Source organism: Lepidochelys kempii, chromosome 9 (assembly GCF_965140285.1).
Source record: "Lepidochelys kempii isolate rLepKem1 chromosome 9, rLepKem1.hap1, whole genome shotgun sequence".
Classification (NCBI taxonomy): domain Eukaryota; kingdom Metazoa; phylum Chordata; order Testudines; family Cheloniidae; genus Lepidochelys; species Lepidochelys kempii.
Window position 1 is genome coordinate 5963482 of NC_136388.1, and position 20030 is coordinate 5983511.

The window sequence follows — 20030 nt, forward strand, 5'->3', positions numbered from 1 at the left end:
ATTTTTGTTTGGTGTCCCTTTTATAAGGGTAAATACTGACTTTCATATAAGAAAGGGTAACAAGCTTGGTTTCCTAACCCTCCCAGACTCTGGGTTTTAATGTCATATACCTTGCCCCTAAATGGTTTTCTCAGTCTTTTAAGAAGTAGCCACACAGATAAACTATCAAATGGCACCTGTTTGTATATACCAAAGAGAAATCCAGGATTAGCCTGATCTGAAATAAAGTCAAATATCTTGACTGCCATTGAAGCTGGGGAAAAATTGCTGGGAGAAGAGGCCTACATTTTGCAGAGACTTAAGCACATGCTCAACTTTATGTACATGAGTAATCCCACTAGCTTCAATGAGACTGCTAGCATGCGTAAAAGCTAGGCATGTGCATAATTATCTGTAGGATGATGGCCAAATTGGAGCATCCTCATTGTGCATTCACACCCTTAAGGGAAACAAAGCACCTGTTCAAAATTGTACAGGTAAAATTACCTTTAATTCCATAAACTAGTGGATTTTCAACTGTTTCATAGCAATGGGACTTGGATATAGCCAGATAAAAGGAATTGTTGGCTTGCTGCATCCACAAATGTCTATGGTGCAAAATAGTTTTAATACTCTTGCTTGGAAGACTATGGATTCAATTATTTAAAAGTGGTTTCTTTGCACTTTTTCTGAAATTCCGAGTAAACATGTTGTTTACCCAAGAGTTTAACATTGAGAGCATTTGACAGTGGAAGGGCTTTCTTTCATGTAGCAGTTTTAAAGTCAAAATACATCTTTGACACTGTTCAGTACTTAACCCTTTATTTTTAACTTTGAAAACGTACCTAGCAAAAATTTCATTAAACTTCATGAATGTTAAGGTTTTTTAAATTACCAGTAGAAATTTTGTTGAAAAAAGTCCTTCTGTTAGAATTTAGGTAATGTGGTATTAGTCATCCTGTTTCAGTGCATACATTTCCTGTGTACCAGGATACAACAAAGATGCAAAACATTGATGCAATGCATCATGAAAAGCTAGTTTGTATTTAATGAGAAAGATGGCTTTACACTGTACCTTTTGATATTTTTTTGGAGAAGTTACTACATTTGGATCTATTCTGAAGCTTGTTGGTTTTTTAAAATAAAATGTTACAGGTTTCACATTTTGTGCCTGCTTATAAACCTTTGGCCAGTACATTGATAAATTATGCAGATTTTGAATATCACACAAAGGAGAATTCAGTACTGTTACCTGTAGCTCTTAAATGTTTCAAGAAACATACAGAAGGTTAACATAAAGAAATCTGCACTCTTGAGTCAGCCTACGTCCTGAGCTGTGACAAGCACTTCTTGCTGCTGTATGGTATGAACTCTGAATTTCATTTGATGAATGTTAATTAAAACTGACATTTGAGCCTTCTATTAGCAAGTACTATCTACCTGAAAAGTGATGTAGTCTGTGACACACTGCCAGTTGAAGATCCATCTGCACATAAACCACTTTTCATGTTGCTTTAGTATCATTCACTCACTAATCAGAAGATAAACTTTAATCTAAACCAGCATTACAGGATCAGCATGTTTGTCCCTGACAGATTCCCATTCAGTCTCAAATGAGGTCACTTTTCAGTGAGATGCCAGCAAGAGCTTAGATTTGCAGTAAAACTGCCACTTCTAATTCCTGCTGTAGACAAAACATAGCCTTTAGATAGGGTTGATAAAATTTCAACTGTAGTGAGTACTTGGCCAGGCCCCTGGATTATCTAAATTCCCTGCTTTTCCATTACCAGCTAAGGCCTGAATGATGAGCTTGCTCAGATATTATCTGAGGAGACACATGCATTGGCTTTTATTGCAAAGTAGCATATCTGTCCTTCCTGAAAGATCAAGGTGAGCTCTCAAATTATAGTGATGAAATGAGTCATTTATTTTTGACTTATGACTGGGATAGACCTTAAAGGAAAAAAGTGTTTTAAAGGGTTGCCACTTATCCCTAGTTCACAAAGAAACACACCTTATTCACATTCAGAATTCCCACCAATAGAAGCAGGCTGGGAGGATGTAGTTGAGTAACCTAATCCAATGCCTTTGCCTCACCTGAACTGCCTTCCCCCCTTATTTTTTTTAAAGCTTGTGGACCAAATATCATTAGGTCAGTGGAAGAAGTTACTTGCAGATACCTATAGGTGCTAAACAAGTATGTGTTGAAACTTATCTTCCGGTGTTTTTTTTCTTTTTTTTTTGAAGGGCTAGAATGACTGTGAACATTGGATTTGAACATTGATAGAGCAAAGGTTTAGGATTTGCATCAAACTAACACCTGTTGCTTTTCTGTGTTAAAACCTGGGCAGAAATCTTTGCCTGTGAAAAAAGGGATATGTAATCATTTCTCCAGTACAGAGTTGCATTAAATTTGTAATTCCAAAAATAACTGCAGCCATATAAGGACAGTGAGTTTTGTAGTGTTTGGGAGTTAACGTGCCAGAGGCAAAGAATCTTGTAGCAAAATCCCTGCTCCTCATCCATAGCCTGAGAGAGCAGCCTCGTGCAAAACCTAGGGTCTCAGAGATTGCATGTTCATATCTAAGAACTATAAAAGACCTGCAGATGCATATTGGCATAAAAACACTAGGACATAATCTCAACTATTGTAAACCAGCAGAGCTCTGCTCGTTCCAGTGGAGCTGTACCTGTTTATACTTGAGAATCTAGCCCATGACTCAGAAATACTTTCTGTGGCCTAAATCTATACGAAACCTCATTGTTAAATCAATGTACTCTCAGGACATCTCTGCGCTATGGACATTACAGCTGCAGCTATGCTAGTATAGCACCCTCGTGAAAAGGCTTTCTAGATTGGCGGAACAACCCTTTCCATTTATGTAGGTAACCCCTTCGGTAAAGGGCAGCGGCTGCCTTACTGGAGTAATTCTTTTCGTGTCTCAGCAATATAGCTAGGTTAACCTAAATGTGAAGTGTACACCAGCCCTGAATCAAAATGGGTGAGTATGTCTGAGTGTTTTTATGACTAGAGAACTGCACCGACAGCACCGCTCCTGGCTTAAGGCATAAGCACTATCGGTTTTATGGCTAGGACCCCAACACTGGGGGTCAGGAGTACCTGTTGGCACCTCAGTTTGTTTGAAAGAAAAGCTTTAAACGTCTCTGCTTTGGTTACTTTTGCTTAGCTATGCTGTATGCAGCCCCCGTGGCCTCATAGCTGGGAGAGGGGTGAAGTGTCCTCTTTTGTGTCTCACTGAATGGTTAAGTGCAGGGCCTATCTGCTTAGGGCCCTCTGCAGCACCGGTCTCAGGGAGGCCTCCACCTTGAGGAGACAGAAGAGTGCAGTGGACCAGGCCTGCTCGGCCCCCCAGGTTCCATGCCTGAGGGGCGGACAGAGGTTCCCTAGGGTGCCTCTCAGGGAGGAGGAAGGACGGGATCCTCGGCCACTCGCGGGGGGGGAGCAGAGCCCTAGGAGCCCAGCCGGGCCGCGAGAGCGCCTGACTGATCTGCCGGCCAGCGCCGAGGCTTGATGCAGCCGTGCATGCCCCCTGCATGCTGTCAGTCTCGGTGTAGTGGACTCCGCCCTCGTCCTCCGGGCATGCGCGCTCGTTTCCACAGCTCAGGGCTCCGCGCCTGCGCACTGCCCAGCGGAGCCGGAGCTCTGTGGCGGCGGCGGCGGCTGGGGGAAATGGCGGCCGTGGTGCTGGTGTCGGTGGAGAGCAGCTCGGGGGTGATGCCGGGCGGGAGCCCGGCTGCGTGTGGGGCTCCCGCGGGTCCCTGTGGGCCGGGTTCGTGGAGCCGGGCCCTGGACCGGGCCCTGGAGGAGGCGGCGGTGAGCGGGTCGCTGAGCCTGAGCGGCAGGAAGCTGCGGGACTATCCGCGGGGCAGCGCCGCCAACCACGACCTGAGCGACACCACGCAGGCCGGTGAGCGCGGGGCCGGGGCCGGGGCCGGGTGAGGGACCGTAACTGCCATCTTCCGCGCGCCACACCCCCGCCCCGCCCTGCCCCCAGCGCCGCCCGGGCGGGGCCCGCGAGCCAGGGCTGCTCGCCCAGCCGCCGGGTCAGTGCGGGGAGCCCGGGGCGCGGGCTGGGCTGGGCTCTGGAGCAGGGGCGCGGCCCGCTCCGGAGTCGCTTCGGAGTAGATGAGCTGCCTTGCCTACTGCAGCCCTTGCGCCGCTCCCCCCCCGGCCTGACTCTACGCCCTCGAGGCTTGGAGGAGTCACGAGTATCTTGCCAGCCCGATGAGCTGTCAGGCTCGCCAGGGCTGTTCGGCTTGCTTTTATGTGTCAAGGCGTTGATGTCCCTTTTTAATTGGCTAGACTTAATTTTTTTTTTTTTTATTAAAGCTAATGTTAAAATTATATAACATGCCGATTAAGGAAATCGTGTCTGAACTAAAGTAGCAACAGGTCCTCCGAGCCCCACTGCTGAGTATTGTGGTTTTATAATCTCACGTTGCTTTAAAAAGGAAAAAAACAACAACTTTTTTTCTATGGCTGTGGGAAAGCTTCACACTGACGAGTGAAACTGACTGCACTGTCAAATGTGTTAAGTGAAGCACCTGTAAAAATCCTTTTTGCTCTGTTCTCTTTCAGTTACAATAATCTTAGATGGAAAAGGAGTACTTGTGGCACTTTAGAGACTAACCAAAAGTGAGCTGTAGCTCACGAAAGCTCATGCTCAAATAAATTGGTTAGTCTCTAAGGTGCCACAAGTACTCCTTTTCCTTTTGCGAATACAGACTAACACGGCTGTTACTCTGAAACCAATAATCTTAGATGTTACTTGTAGCCAGAGGCAAAACCTTTTCAGACAAAAATGTTTGTCTTGTACATGTCTTTTTTGGATAAAATAATGAAAATATTGGATGGGAAGGGCATATCAAGGAATATTATGTAAGGAATGCTTATGAAGTTATTACCTGGAATGTAGAACTTGTGTTTTCTTAAAGCATTATACGGGGGAATTTTCCCTACATTTATTTTACTGTCTGGTTGTATAAAGAATATCTCAGCTAATCTTGGAAGGCTTCAGCCATGCTATTAGCCTTCAACTTCAGTTTCTTTTATGTATTCATTTTTGTTCATTGTTGATATTTGAGCTAATCTCTTCCTTGTTTCTCTGTAAAATTAGTTTGTGGTGCCTTGGTTCCAAGGACATTAGCTAAAAATAAACTGTACTGTGTTTTATTTTAAATAACTTCCAAATCTATCAAGTACATTCACAAGTGTATTGGCTGTGTTGACAGGGTGTTAGTTTATTTAAATCTTTCCATTTGGTTCTTTACATGGTTTAACTTTATAGTCTGTATGCCGTATCGTATTTGGGAAAAAATAATTAAGGATAATTACAGATAGTAATAAAAAAGCCATACTGTTCAGGAAAAATCTGGCTTGTTTATTTAATTAATATACCTCAATGGACAGATAAAATGTTCCTTGTTTTATTCATACCATAATAATCTTGTACGGAAGAGTATGTAAATATAATCAGAGAATGAATGCTCAGTTGTCTAGTATGTATGTATAAATGCGACTAATGAATAAGGTTGAAAAATCTGTTAAGGGGTTGTCCTTTTTATTGTTTAAAATGCTGTTCATTTATTGTACTTTTAAAAACAATTATGGGAATTCTTGTTTCCACAAGTGTTCCCATCTATTGTGATTAATATTTGCATTGTAATTGTTCAAGAACCGTAAATGCTAATAAATAGCAACGCACACCATACACTTCATGCATCGTCATAACAATGAGCAATGAAACTTTCTAAATAGTGAATGGAAAGCTGTGTATTTTCTTTTTTCCTGAGTGAGAAGCTGTGCTTAAATCTATTTTGGGAAGGCCACTACAGGTGTCTTCTTCCATTTTTGGTGGAACATATTTTATGATGATTCTTTGTTTTGGATGAGGCTTGAATATGGGAGAAAAATATCATACAGCTGTTCCTAACATCTGAATATCAGTTGGGCACGCAGTATAAATTTATTTCAATTTCTGTCTTTTCCGTCTCACATCAATTTCCTTTGGGTGGAAAGTCGTACTTAATTCTATTTACAGTCATGTGGAGTCTACTTATATATAGTACTCATAGTTTGCTGGGAGCACCATGTACCTAAAAAAGACAGTTTTGTACCTTGAAGATGTACAGCTAAGGCCCCCAATCCTGAAAAAAACTTACACATGTACTTAACTTTAAGTGCTGTTAGTAGTTCCATTAAAATCAATAAGACTAGACTACTCACATTGTATAAAGATAAGTACATGTGTATGGGCTTGTCTACACAAAAGTTTGAGTTTCACTATACTGAAAGAGATAAAAGCAGTAAACCTGCCTCGTGTGGATGCAGTTATACTGGTATAACTTATTACCGTATAGGAAGAGGAATAATCTATACCAGTATAAAGCACCATATCGCTATGACTGAATCCACGCTAGGGGGTCGTACTAGTATAACTATATTGGTTTTAAAAAACCGGACCCCTAACTGACATAGTTATACCATACAAAAACTGTGTATAGACCAGGCCTAATCTTCACGGGTTCAATGGGCTTGACTGCAAGATCTGATATAAGTGAACCTAAAAAAGAAGTCGGGTCAGTAGGGGGAGTCTTAGGATGTAGAGATTACAGCTATAAGATCAAATTTACTTGGATAGTCAGTGTAAGTCTTGAAATTGGTATTTTTATACTGTAAATGGGAAGAAGTCCTAAAACAAATGTATTTTACTACTGCTATACTTTATGAAAAGCAAGGTTCTATGAAACTTTGGCTCCCTAATTCACTTTTTAAAACCCTGTTGTTTCTCAAGCAATGTTAATCAGAACAGTAGATGCAGTTCGTATAAAACTGTGAATTTATTATATTTCCCAATTCTGTACATGGGTTGGGTGAATGTCATAGTGGTTTTATGTTAGTGTAGTAAATGCACTACATTCACACCAAGTCTTGAGCTAAAAAACACCTTGGAAACAGAAGTTAATAAATTTCATTACTGTACCTGCTTTTAAGCAGTTCCAAGATCAGCTATACTCAGGCAGTTAACATTTTATTTCCTAACATCCAAAAGTAAACCACAAATAAATAATGGATGTGATGGCACAATACTACTTTGGTTAAATTTTCTCTCACTGTTTTATGTATTAAACCAATACTTAAGGTAAAGATATTTTGAGACTGCTACCCTACCAGATTGTTTGTTTGTTTTTGTAACATTTTAATAACTTTTCCAAAAGAGATGTTGTGCTTCCACAGAATAAACATGGGTCCCTTACCGGTAGTTTGATAGGTTTTTGGGGAGTAAATTGAAAGCAGATGTTCCTATTTACTTATAAAGAATAAACACTGAAAATTTTTACACTCTGAGATTCTTAATATACTGTGTAAACACAATAACATATTGTCTTTCAGTGATTGTTCAAGAAGTTTTGTCTTACCTTAGAAGTAATTGCAGGTCATGCCCAAACTACATGTGTAATGACACAAGTAATAAGAAATGTCATTGAGTGTATTATGTTACTAATTTGTAAAGCACCATAATTTTGCATGCCGTTTTCAAAACATAATTTAGCCCATGTGATTGCAATCTCTGTCCCACTGTGTCTTTGCAATTTCACTTGCAAACAGTTGACCAGATATCCAGTAACATCTGTCCAGCGTCAGGGCCACCTTTTAAAATGGTATATCATTAACAAAGTCAGGGAAAATATTTTGGTAATATAAGAAACAGGACTAAAATGTTAGCAAAACACACTTCTATACATTATAAGGTTACATACACTGAGGCGGATTAATGTAATTGGCTTCGTTCTACAGCTGTTCTATAGGGTGTCTTCACAGTAGTTTTATCAGTTGCTGACATTTTAGATGAGATTATCTAATGAAATATAACGTGTCTTGAGAAACTCAGTATGGCTCATGTAGTTAAGAAATGTTGGCAAAAATATTTATTCTTAAAGCCACAAAACCAGTGTCATAACCCTACTAAAATTAAATAATTGTTTTAAATAAAACTCCTTTGGGTTATTATATCATGAATATTCATTTCATAATACTGTTCAGTTCAGATGAGCTCAGATTGGGAGGAAGAAGTGCTGGATCTCTACTCAAACTGTGTTCACAATGCTAAGCTTATGAGGGTATAGCTCACCAAATCCGTTCCCTGACATTGCACAGGCGTGGGCATTGGTGCACCGTAGTCTCTCCTGTTCTCTACTTTTGGCAAATGATAGTTTAGTTTCCTGATGGCTGTAATACTTGAGTCTAATTCAGGCAGGGTGGATTGACTTAAATCAAAGCAATCTGAATCAGTGATTCTAAATCACAATGTGGAAAACCTCAATTTAAATAAACAATTTAAATCAATGTTTCTGTTTGTACTTCCTTTATTTTCTGAAGAAAGGTGGATTCTCATTGGTTGATGTGACCATTAAAACATGCTGATTTACTACTAAATCAGAGGTCTTCAATCTGTCGGATGCCCCTCCCCGGGGGTGTGGAGTAAAGTTCTAGGGGTTGTGGCTGGGGCCGGGACCAGCCCCCACAGGGTGCGGAGGGGGAGTACTGCATAGTTTCGCTTCTAGCCCCTGCTGCTGGCTGTGTGCTGGGGGATCTGCTCCCTGCCAGCCCAGGGTCCCGGCTGCGGCTGCAGGCCTCAGCCCCGTGGCTGAGGGTCCGCTCCCAGCTGTGGCCCCAGCCTCAGCCCCCTTATCCTGGTCCGCATCCCCCCGCTCCTGGAGCCATGGTCCCACTCCCAGCTCCATAAATGGGGGCACAAGATAAAAAGTTTGGGGACCACTGTATTAAATCCTTTACACTAGATTTGGTGTATCTTTTTGTTACCTTGGAGAGTTCACTGTAACTATATACATTTATTTCAGCTATTATATAGCTTAATATTTTCAGGCTTATTAATTGTATGTTTTTTAGTGTGTTAGAAAATGGTGAATGGTATAGTGCTTATTTACTAGATAGTTAACTTTTTGCTAATGTTTTGTGTTAAACTGCATTAGGATGGTAACTGGAATTTAATTAAACACACAAAACATCACACAAAATTAATTTTTATTAAACTAAACAAGTCCTACATGAGCTATTGTGCCATATTTATGAATATTGAACTTAAACGTTAGATTTACCCCCCCCCCATTCTTTCTTTATATAGAAAAGCAGCCTTTACCTCATAGTTTTTGATAGAGGCTCAAGCATTCAGCATATTTATACGTTGTAAGCTGATATAGTATAGGTGTAGGCCTTAACATATTTTGTATTCAGATTTCATTTTAAATATGTTTATTTTTAAAAAGAAAAATTTCTTATTTCGATAACAAAATAAAAAAAATGGAACAAATTCTGTTTTCTTTTAAATTTTTTTCCAGTAACAAACATTGTTTTTTATCCACCCTGAATCCCAGTTATTGGGCTCAACCTAGGGGTAACAGGGCGGGTTTTAGTGAACTCTGGTGTGCAGGAGGTCAGACTAGATGATTTGATGGTCCCTTCTGGCCTTATACCATATAACTCTTTAAAATCCAAATATCTAGATGTTTCTGCTAAAATGAAATAGTTTACAATATTGACAATTTGAATTGTCTTCATTAGGCTCCCTAATTAGCAATCCATTTGATGAAAGTACTTCAGACTCTTGGGACCAAACGCACCCACCCATCCCCAGCAAGACCTGAACACTGCTTTGTTCAGAGGTTCTAAGAGTGGTTGTGGGAGAGAAGAGATGAGGAAGAAGCCTACTTCTTCACCCAAACCTAGCAGTTTAGCAACAATGGCTGCATAGCCTTTGGACAAGACTCTAGCTATTTGAATATGGTCACATTGGGATCTGATCTCCAGTTGCTATCAACAGGGTCTCTAATTGTGCAAAGTGCTTGCTCCCCAGTCTTTGCTTTCTGTGATGCTTCCAATTTCTGGTGCCCTGGATAATGTCTGAACTCCAGACATGACTGCTGGATCCTTGGTCTTGGCTAACAGAAATAACCCAGGATAATGTTTCAGTAACGTTGTCTTAGTTCTCTTAATTTCTCCTTTTTTACACTAAGTGGTATGTGAAGAGAAAAGTGAAATGTGAGGTTTGAATGTACACTGGCACATTTATTTAATGAATCCTGATCATATTACTGTTTACTAGAGAGTTAAGCTTTGCGTTACTGGTCTAAACTCTTTGAGGCAGAGGCAATCTTTTGTGTGTGTTTGTACAGCGGCTAGCACACTGGGGTCCTGGTCTCTGCCTGGGCCTCCTAGGCACTATTGCAATACAATAATAAATAATAATAGTCTCACTTCTGTATATTGTTAAACTGACCTTTTAAAAAAATCTAGTCTTCTAATAAACTCCTCTCCATTTCCCAGTTATATTTGATTCTAGGCTGTCCTTTAAGATTTCGTACCACTATATATCAAACTGGTTTTTCATGATCAAGTACTTGCTATCTACAGGCATGCTATAGATACGTTACTGGAAGTAATGGGACAACCATGTTGGGGGGGAAAAAGGTTGGGGGTAGTAAAACTGGTATGAGAATGCTTTAGTCCTGCAAGCATGTTGAATGGGATATCAAGAGGATAGGAAAAAATTGTGTGGATGTTCCTATGGTGATCAGACATCCCAATATTATTAGGACTGTCTCGAAATTAGGGACTTTGTCTTATATAGGCACCTATTACCCCTCCCCACCCCGTCCTGATTTTTCACACTTGCAATCTGGTCACCCTTGATGTTCCCCTCATTCTATTTCCAACACCCCTTCCTCTTCGATTGAACTTATGCTTGAAGGCAGCAAATTTATGTTAGTTACACGTTGAATATTTACGTTATTTTGTAACCATTTACAGTTAATCTCTTGTAAGTTTCTTGATCAGCACATTGTTTTACAGTTTATATGCTCTAGGTTTTGGGCCAATGAGACTTTAAATGGAAAAGCTTTTCTTTGAACTGAGTTGAATTCAGTGGCATTCTACTGATGACAGACTTGGCTCCCATGTGCTCCCATTTAGCAAAACAAATTATTTTAAGCAAGTAATTTTAAACTGATGGTTTAGCTCTCGACTGAAGCTGACATAATTGGTTTCTTCAATAACAGAAAACAGCAGTAAAGAATTAGAGGTGTGTGGCAAACTTTACAAATTATATTGAATTTGCTAAAAATAACAATGTGATGTGATAGTTTACAAGGTGTAACTCTATTCAGGGGTTCTTCTCTTTAATAATTAATCATGCTGGAATTTCATGCTTTATGATATCAGCCAAACTACCTGAATTTGTAGCTATGCATTTACTTGAAGATTATGGGCTGTGCAGTATACTTTCTCCTTGAACCATTGGTGTTCATTATCGACATTCATGCTATAAATGCGTCTTAGGGGTTTACAGTTTGGTTATGTGGGCTAAAAATTGAGTTAAAATATTTCTTTAGATCTCTAAATTATAGGTATTTAGAGAAGCCATTTAGTGGTATCATACAGTGTTCTTTTTTATAAAATAGCTTTGCATAGTGTCGACAAGTGTGTTTTTTTAATATATCCTTGTGGAAGTGGGGAAAGAACACCCTGCTTCCACTCTGAAACAACTTTTTTTCCCTTCATGCCATCATATTCCTTTCTACCTTCAGAGGCTGGGGGTGTCTTTAAGGAGAGAGAATTATGATCCTTCACCAATCAGTAGTGTTACTGTTATGTAACTTAAAGCATTTACTCCTCATCCCACATAGGATAAAAGCATTGACCATGTAATGCTCTCAAAACTTGCCTGCTCAGAAGAGAAATAGTTTAATGGGAAATGAGCTTCTCTTAGTTTTTGCAGAAAAGATATTGGGTTCTTGAGATTATAAAGTCAAGCATTCAGACTTAAGGAAATGCCAGAATTAAGGTTGCCTATGCAACCTTTAATTCATATCTCTTGTGCATATGCGTTATGATATGGTCTTTAATTACATGATCTCATACTGTTTTTTGCACAAGATTCCTGTCTTATTCAGTGTATGGGAAGACAGTCCTTAATTAACAAGCAGCTATTCGATATTTTGTCTTCACCTCACGTTCAGTGTGTGGCTGTAGACTTTATTTACTGCATGCTATTCAAACCTTGCGCTGAAAACAGAATTATTCGTTTCCTTGTCAGCTTTTCTCTGGCACTCATCACTATAGTGAATGCTTCATAAACATTAATTTATTCCACAGCTGTGAGATGCTGAGGGTATTATTCACATTTTACAGCTGGGGAGCTGAGGCACAGAAAGATTAAGGTCAAATGTGTTTACTGATTTTGAGTGCCCAATCTGAGATGCCTAGGACCTGATTTTTCAGAATATGTAGAATTAAATAGCACTTAATATGTCAAAGCCCAGCTCTGAGTGCTCAGCACTTCTGCAGATATGACCCTCGGATATTAAGTGAGGCACCCCGAAAATAGGAAGCACATAGTTGGTGAATACCTGTGAAAAGATTGGTTTAAGTGACTTATCAAGCATCACATAGAAATTCTGTGGCAGAGGCAGGGGTAGAATCCAGTTTCTCAGGGCAACATTCAACTGCTTTGACCATGAGACCATCCTTTCTCTACCTGTAATCCCCAGCTGCATTCACTGCACACCTTCCAACTTCTGCAACAAATGAGCCAGGTGTGTTACAGACAACAGCCTACTTCACTACGTAACCCTGATTCATCCCCAGAGCAGATTTGCATATTGCACAATGAAGAGAAAATACAGTATTGAATAGCTGCTCATTAATTGAACACCATCCATCCTGTGCACTGAATGAGGCAAGGGTCCTGTGGGGGGAAAATAGTATGTGACCATGTAATTAAGACTGTATCATAATGCCCATGCACAAAGGGGGGCTGCATTAAGGTTGCACAGACCTTTCTGCCTGTCTTCTGCTCCATCCCCTGCATTCTGTCCTTGTTCCAATCCTGTCTTTTCCCCACTCCTGCTTCCTTGTCACAGTTCCGTTCCCCTTGCTTATACAGTCCCAGTCCTTAGGCTTCTCATACCAGTCCCAGTTTCCTTGCCCAGTCAGTCTTAGTCTCCCTGCAGAGTCCCAGTCTGCCGTCCTCCCAGTGTTGTGTCTCTCCCCCTCCTCCCATACAGACTAGTTCTCCTCTCCTGGCTGTTCATCTGATTTGTCTGCCCCTGCCCCTCTGGCCTCCAGTTTTCTGTCCACCCCCCAATTTTATCAAGTCTATAACCCACATTTGAATGCACTTATGCAGGTGGGGGGGGGGGGGGGAGATTTCACCAAAATTACTTCCTGCTGAGTATTTTGGAAAACACATGGCTTCCCAACCCGTAAATGCAAAATATATTTCCAATAAATCGAGGCACAAGGGTTGCCAAATCAGTACTCCAGAGGGCTGTAAGAAAGCATGCAGTATTTTAGATTCATAGGAATTACTGGCAGATGTTTCATATCGTCTCTTTGATTTTTGGTGTCTGAACATAAAATGTCCTAGTTAAAGACAATTTAATTTACCTCTAGTTCTGTAAAGATAAATATTACTGGTTCATTGGTGTGTTATTAGAGTGAAGTTGGTCTTTCATGAAAACTAGAGGTTAATGACATCTGACACTTCTGATTTTTTTTAAATACTGTAAAAGAACATGTTAGAGCAATTCTTTTCTTACCTCACACAATTCCAGAAATCCTGGACTTTGCCTTGTCTGTTTCAGTATGTGGTAGGGAGGGAGGGAAATTAAGTAAATATAATATTTTTACCTTTTCATGCTGTTATAATCTGTGAATGATTTTCCTATGTAGTAAAACCCTATTGTCTGGGGAAAGGTGATCTTTTTGTTTATATTCAGAAGTAATACTGTTGCTTTGAGAGTTGCCCCAGTAATCCTCATTTGTGGGAGCTGTGCACTTGACTTTAAAGTGGGAATCTGCAAAAGTAATAAACTCAAACCACGGTAGCTGGTGAGTACCTTTATTTTCTTGGAGTGAGAACTCGTTAAAGCCATCAGAAATTATGCAAAATAACACTGGCTTATACCTCAGAAATGGATCCTTATTTGTTGGCAAGAAAATATTCAGATTTTTATTTTTGTAAATAGTTTGCTTTTCATTTAGTATGGTGGTTGTACCTGATCATGATGTCACGGCATCTCATATATTCTTTTGTGGCTGTATAGTCTGATCTGCCAGGAGCAAGGTCATGAACAGATGTCACATAGGAATGCGTGGACTTCCCTTGAAGACTCTGAATGATGCTTGGCCTTTTTTCAGTCAGTTTTTTGCATCAGTCTTTCTCAGATTACCTACAGCCTTTATTGATAGTTGCTCTTCATTCAGATCCATCCTTGACTGTGTCTTCAAAGTTATCAATATTTGTGCTGCACAAGTTGAGAGTCTGCTTATTGCTGTATTTAAAGCATTTATGGTGACCACCTTTTGTGCACTTTCCAAGTTTCAGTTCTCCATAGAGGACATATTTCGGGAGCCTCTCATCACCTGTTCTGATAACATGACCTGTCCATCTAAACTGAGCTTTGATAACTGTTGCCTCAGTGCTGTGTGTGTTGCTCTTTCAAATTCTCAACAGTCAACATATTAAAAGGTGAAACAAATTGCATGATTATAAAGAAATTTGGTAGATTTTTTTTTAAGCCAGATAATTAATTTTTGGGTGGTGATGGGACAAGTGGAAATTTAACCCTGCTTAATCCATTATTATTATTTACCAGGACTGTTGAATTTCTTCTAGTCAAGTCCCACCCATTTCCAGCCCACCTTGATTATCATACACATTGTAAGGAGAGTGATCACTTTAGATAAGCTATTACCAGCAGGAGAGTGGGGTGGGGGGAGAGAAAACCTTTTGTAGTGATAAACACCCATTTTTTCATGGTCTGTGTGTATAAAAAATCTTCTGTATTTTCCACAGTATGCATCCGATGAAGTGAGCTGTAGCTCACGAAAGCTTATGCTCAAATAAATTGGTTAGTCTCTAGGGTGCCACAAGTACTCCTTATCATGGTTATGATTACAAATGGTGTGGGAATAAGGAAGGTTTAGACTACCTTAATTATCTTATACTGATGCTTAAATTTGCTAGTTCTTCAATGAGTGGGAAAAATCTTTCAATGTAGAATGAGCAACTTATGCTTACCATGTTAATCTTGGTTTTCCTTAATATCGCTACTAATTATAAAACTATTTTTTGCTGCAGGGGTTTGCCGCCTTAGAGTTTATTGCCTCCTGTTTGATTTTTTCACTGACATCCTAATCCTGAGATTGATATCAGTTATTTCTCTAATGGCAAACTGGTGTTATGGGCACAGGATTATTTGCTAAACAACCGAGGAGAAAGCAAGCAGCGCTGAGAAATACGAAGATGATGATATAACAATAGAGAGCACAGAAATACTTATTCAGTACATTTTTAATGAAAATATTTATTGTCAGTAAACGGTGTGAAACATCTATAAAGGGGTGGACAACCTGTGGCTCCGGAGCCACATGCGGCTCTTCAGAAGTTAATACGTGGCTCCTTGTATAGGAACCAACTCTGGGGTTGGAGTTACAGGCACCAACTTTCCAATGTGCCAGGGGTGCTCACTGCTCAACCACTGGCTCTGCCACAGGCCCTGTCCCCACTCCACCCCTTCCCATCCCCTCCCCGAGCCTCCTGCACACCACGAAACAGCTAATCAGGAGGTGCAGGGAGGGACGGGGAGGTGCTGATCCGTGGGGCTGCCAGTGGGTGGGAGGTGCTGGGATGGGGTGGAGCTGATGGAGGGAGGGCTGCTGATGTATTACTCTGGCTCTTTGGCAATGTACATTGGTAAATTCTGGCTCCTTCTCAGGCTCAGGTTGGCCACCACTGATCTGTACCCTCCAACCCCTCCACGCACACAAAATGGCGCATATGGGTCTGCCTTCTGAAGTTTCTGTTCTCCTTGAGGATACTGTTTTTGATTAAACATGAGTTTGCTGAGCTCCATTTTCAGTAAAAGGTGCCGTCATGTCATTTATCATAGGACTGCATTAAACTACAAGCTTCATACAATGATTAAAGCCACATCTGTTTTACATCTGGTTTTGGTATGTTCTTGCAATTGTTGTGAAACATTTTTCCAAAGATTTTTGTGTTGAAGGTAGACTCTCTCAATTTATTTTTAACTCCACTCATACAGTATTATCTAACTACATCTATACATTGTACAAAAATGGTTTGAAATAAGATGCAGAGAATTTTGGTTACAACTTTGTCAGTGTTTGAATACTGAGTAATTCTGTTTGAGTTCTGGTTGAAAATGTTAGGATCTTTCTATTCTCTCTTTTTAGATCGGGGTTAAGAAACACAATTCTGGTTTGGAATATCGGATTCTTGAATCTGTATTTTCATACAGATTTTCAAATCTGTAGAATTAGAGGTGGATTAGATTGTCTATTGGTTTGATTCAGTATGGCAGTTGCTCTGTTCCTATAAAGTCAGAAGGCTTTTCCCCCTTTAATAGCTTCCTGTTTACATAATATATCAATTTGCTTTGATAACTCATTTATAATACTCAAAGATATGGTTTTGAGAGTCACATGACATACACGGAATAGTGCCAAAATTTTTATATCTGTATTGGGTTTGGCTTTTTGTATTTTGACAGAATTAAAAGTATAGCACTGGGGAAAAGGTTAGTAGCAGAGGCCCGAAGTATAATAGATTGTTGAAGCACATCTGCATTTCAGTTGTTTTGAGAACTCTGTGGCTGATTGTGATATGGTATAATATATTTTTTTAAAATTTACTTGTCCCTATACCTTTTTCATTTTTAAAAATCTGGTTTACTCCATCTTGTTATAACTCTATTTTCATATGCCTTGCAAATTGAAGCATGTATATGGTGACCATAATGAAAAGTCTGTTATGAATGCTGTAATCTAGTTTTACCCTGGGTTTGCATCTTGTAGGTTCGTTTAAGGGTATAATTTTGTGGCCACAAACGCCTCCACACAATGTGTTTTCTAAAAACTCAGTATTTCAGAAATTGAAAATAGTGTTGGATGTAGTACATTGTAGGTAATCCTGCTTTAATGCTCTTCCTACTCTATTCACATTTCGTGTTGTCTTTACTTGATGTGAGGTCATCTGTCAGTTCATCGATTTCATATAGGCCCAAGTGCAATAACAGTAATGAAATAAATAATTAGAAATAGCTGTTCTTGCCAAAAGCTTTATTCCCTGTGAAGTTAAAATGCTCTGTATGTTTTTGTATAGTTTAAATTGCTTTTCTGTACCATTTTATACTGCTCAGAGGAAAGAAAAGAATTGTGTTTAGGGCTATTACTTAGTTAATATTTGTACAGGACTTTGAAGTTGTAAAGTGCTGTATAAGTGCTAAATTGTTTTGAATACCTTCTAGTGCAGGATTTGAGTATGAATGAAGTACTATGGCTGTGCACTAGTATGTAACTGTCAGTGTTCCTTCCCCACTATGAACTCTGGGGTACAGATGTGGGGACCCACATGAAGGACCCCCTAAGCTTATTCTTACCAGCTTAGGTTAAAACTTCCCCAAGGACAGATTCCCTTTCTTGCCTTGGGATCGCTGCCACCACCAAGTGATTTAACAAACAGTCAGGGAAAGGACCACTTGGAGTCCTATTCCCCCACGCCTACACTCCCTTTCCTGGGGAAGGCTTGAGCATATATCCTCACCATTTGGTTACAAAGGGACTACAGACCCAAACCAAAGGGACTACAGACCCAAACCTCTGGGTATTAGAACAATGGAAAAATCAGTCAGCTTCTTAAAAAGAAGGATTTTATTTAAAGAGAAAAAGGTAAAAGAATAATCTCTGTAAACTTAGGCTGTTAGTTAACCTTACAGAGTAGCAGAAAATTCAAAGAGCACAGAGGAACCCCCTCTAGCCTTAGTTTCAAAGTTACAACAAAACAGGGATAAACCTTCCTCTAGCAAAGGGAAAATTCACAAGTTGAGAAAACAAAGGTAAACTAAAAGAAAAGGAGTACTTGTGGCACCTTAGAGACTAACCAATTTATTTGAGCATGAGCTTTAGGTAAACTAATACGCCTTGCCTGACTGTTACAAGTTTGAAATATGAGAGACTTGTTCAGAAAGATTTGGAGAACATGGATTGATGTCCAGTCCCTCTTCGTCCCAAGAGCGAACGGCCCACAGAAAAAAAAAAAAACAACCCCCAACACAAAGCCTCTTCTTCCTCCCCCAGATTTGAAAGTATCTTTGGTCCCTATTCGTTCCTTTGATCAGGTGCCAACCAGGTTACTTGAGCTTCTTAACTCCTTACAGGTAAGGAGGAATTTTAGGCTGCCCCTATGGTTATAACTTTTAAAACATGTTATCTTTTCTTTTATAAATATAATTTAAAATGGGGCACCTTGGTTTACCTGTTAAATTTTAGCTAATACAGTGCAATTTATATGCATTTGCTCTGAAGTGCTACTCTAGAAAAGTGGATTAGCTACCATTTAAAAAAAAATCAATAGAATATTTCTGCTAATATGACACACAACTTCCAATTAGTTTTAAAAAGATAGTTTCATGTACTATAACTGCCTTGAATCTTGATGCCAAATTTTGTTGTTTTTACAGTTGTATTTTCCTATTTTTGAAACATGTTTCTTCTCTTAACGTGTAAAACAAGACTGGAAATTGCAAACTGACTAACTTAAACTATACAAGGAAAATAGGGAAACGGACCAAACACAAAATGCTGTCAGGTGTGCAAAGTTAAATGGAAAACATTCTTATTTCAGTTTTCGTAAGATAGATGTTACATCTAACCGTAGTTAGATTTTCAGACAGAAGTGTGACTTCTGAGTTGATTGAAACAACGAGGAGTCCAGTGGCACCTTAAAGACTAACAGATTTATTTGGGCATAAGCTTTCTTGGGTAAAGAACCCACTTCTTCAGATGCATGAAATGAACATTTGAATTGACTGTGTCCCTTCAATATACAATTACTTTGTTCAAGCCCTGAATATATTGAACGCTTAATAACTGGAAGTGTATATTTTCCAGTGATAGTTATGAAATTTGTGAAAGTGCACCAGATTAGGTCCAGGGACAGTGCCCTGTATAAAGGACCAATCTCCCAGCCCTGTTAGCTCTTGGGAATGGGTAAGATGATGTGATTTTCACCAGGGAGCTTGGGTGCTCCATCTTTTATATTATCCTCTGGCTAGAGCTCTGGGTGTCTGATTCAATTTAGGCTGAAAGTTAAAAACTTGGCCTGCTCTAGCTGCTAGAAAGGAGACTTGTCTTCTCTCCTTTCCTACCTCTTGCATTCTACGTCCTGCTGCTGCAGGGATGGAGGTAGGGTCTCAATTCTACTCCAGTACCTCTACTCCATAAAATTACTCTGTTTGGTTCTCCCCACATGAATAACTTCAGTGCTTGCTTCTGCAAAGCTTTCCCAAACAGCAGCAGCATGATATTAATGTGGTTCTTGGCAGTTTTCACTGCTGCCTGCAAGGATCTGAATGGCAGTCTGGAAACTGACAAGAGTCAAATTAATTTCACTGTGTTCTTGTTAGGTAAAAGAAGAGGCACTGAGCTACCTGTCTGCTGATTGAGGAAGTCAGCACTACATCATTTTAAAAGCAGTTAATATGTGAACTGTTGTCTTTAACAATAAGAATTAGTAACACTGCTCTCACTCCTTTTTTTTAAAGGTTCAGTTGATGAGAAGCTGATAGCTTAAGGCGGCCCCTCTCACTAATCTGAGTATACTGTCAAACTCTGAATATGTTGGTGCACTGGAGATCTTGTGTCTTTCTATTTTTTGTACCACATCAAGAGAGAGAAACAAAAGTTCATATTCAATATCCTTGTAGTCAAAACAAACTGAAATGTCTGAATTTCATCTCTCTCCCCATTGACTTTTTTTTTCTGGCTGCATAAAGAAATCTTTTACCATTGTATTTCCTGTTTCTACATATCTTCTTCCTTCTCCTCATTTGACTGGCACATCCTGCTTCCTGGCTGCTAATGCTGAGGTGATCTGTGGTCGTGTCTGATACGTTCAGAGAGAAAGGTGTCTACCTCAAAAGCCAAA

The 20030-nt window shown here is 39.8% G+C and overlaps 1 protein-coding gene across 6 annotated transcripts in view; it reads left to right on the plus strand.

Moving 5' to 3' along the window:
- The first annotated feature begins 32 nt into the window (after nt 1-32).
- LRCH3 (leucine rich repeats and calponin homology domain containing 3) overlaps nt 33-20030 on the plus strand; it is a 121702-nt gene continuing 101704 nt past the window's right edge. For all 6 annotated transcript variants that reach the window (XM_078854342.1, XM_073359115.2, XM_073359112.2 and 3 more), the window contains exon 1: nt 33-3908. In XM_078854342.1, coding sequence (XP_078710468.1) covers nt 3512-3908 — 397 coding nt within the window. In that variant the 5' untranslated portion in view covers nt 33-3511. The remainder of the gene's footprint in view (nt 3909-20030) is intronic.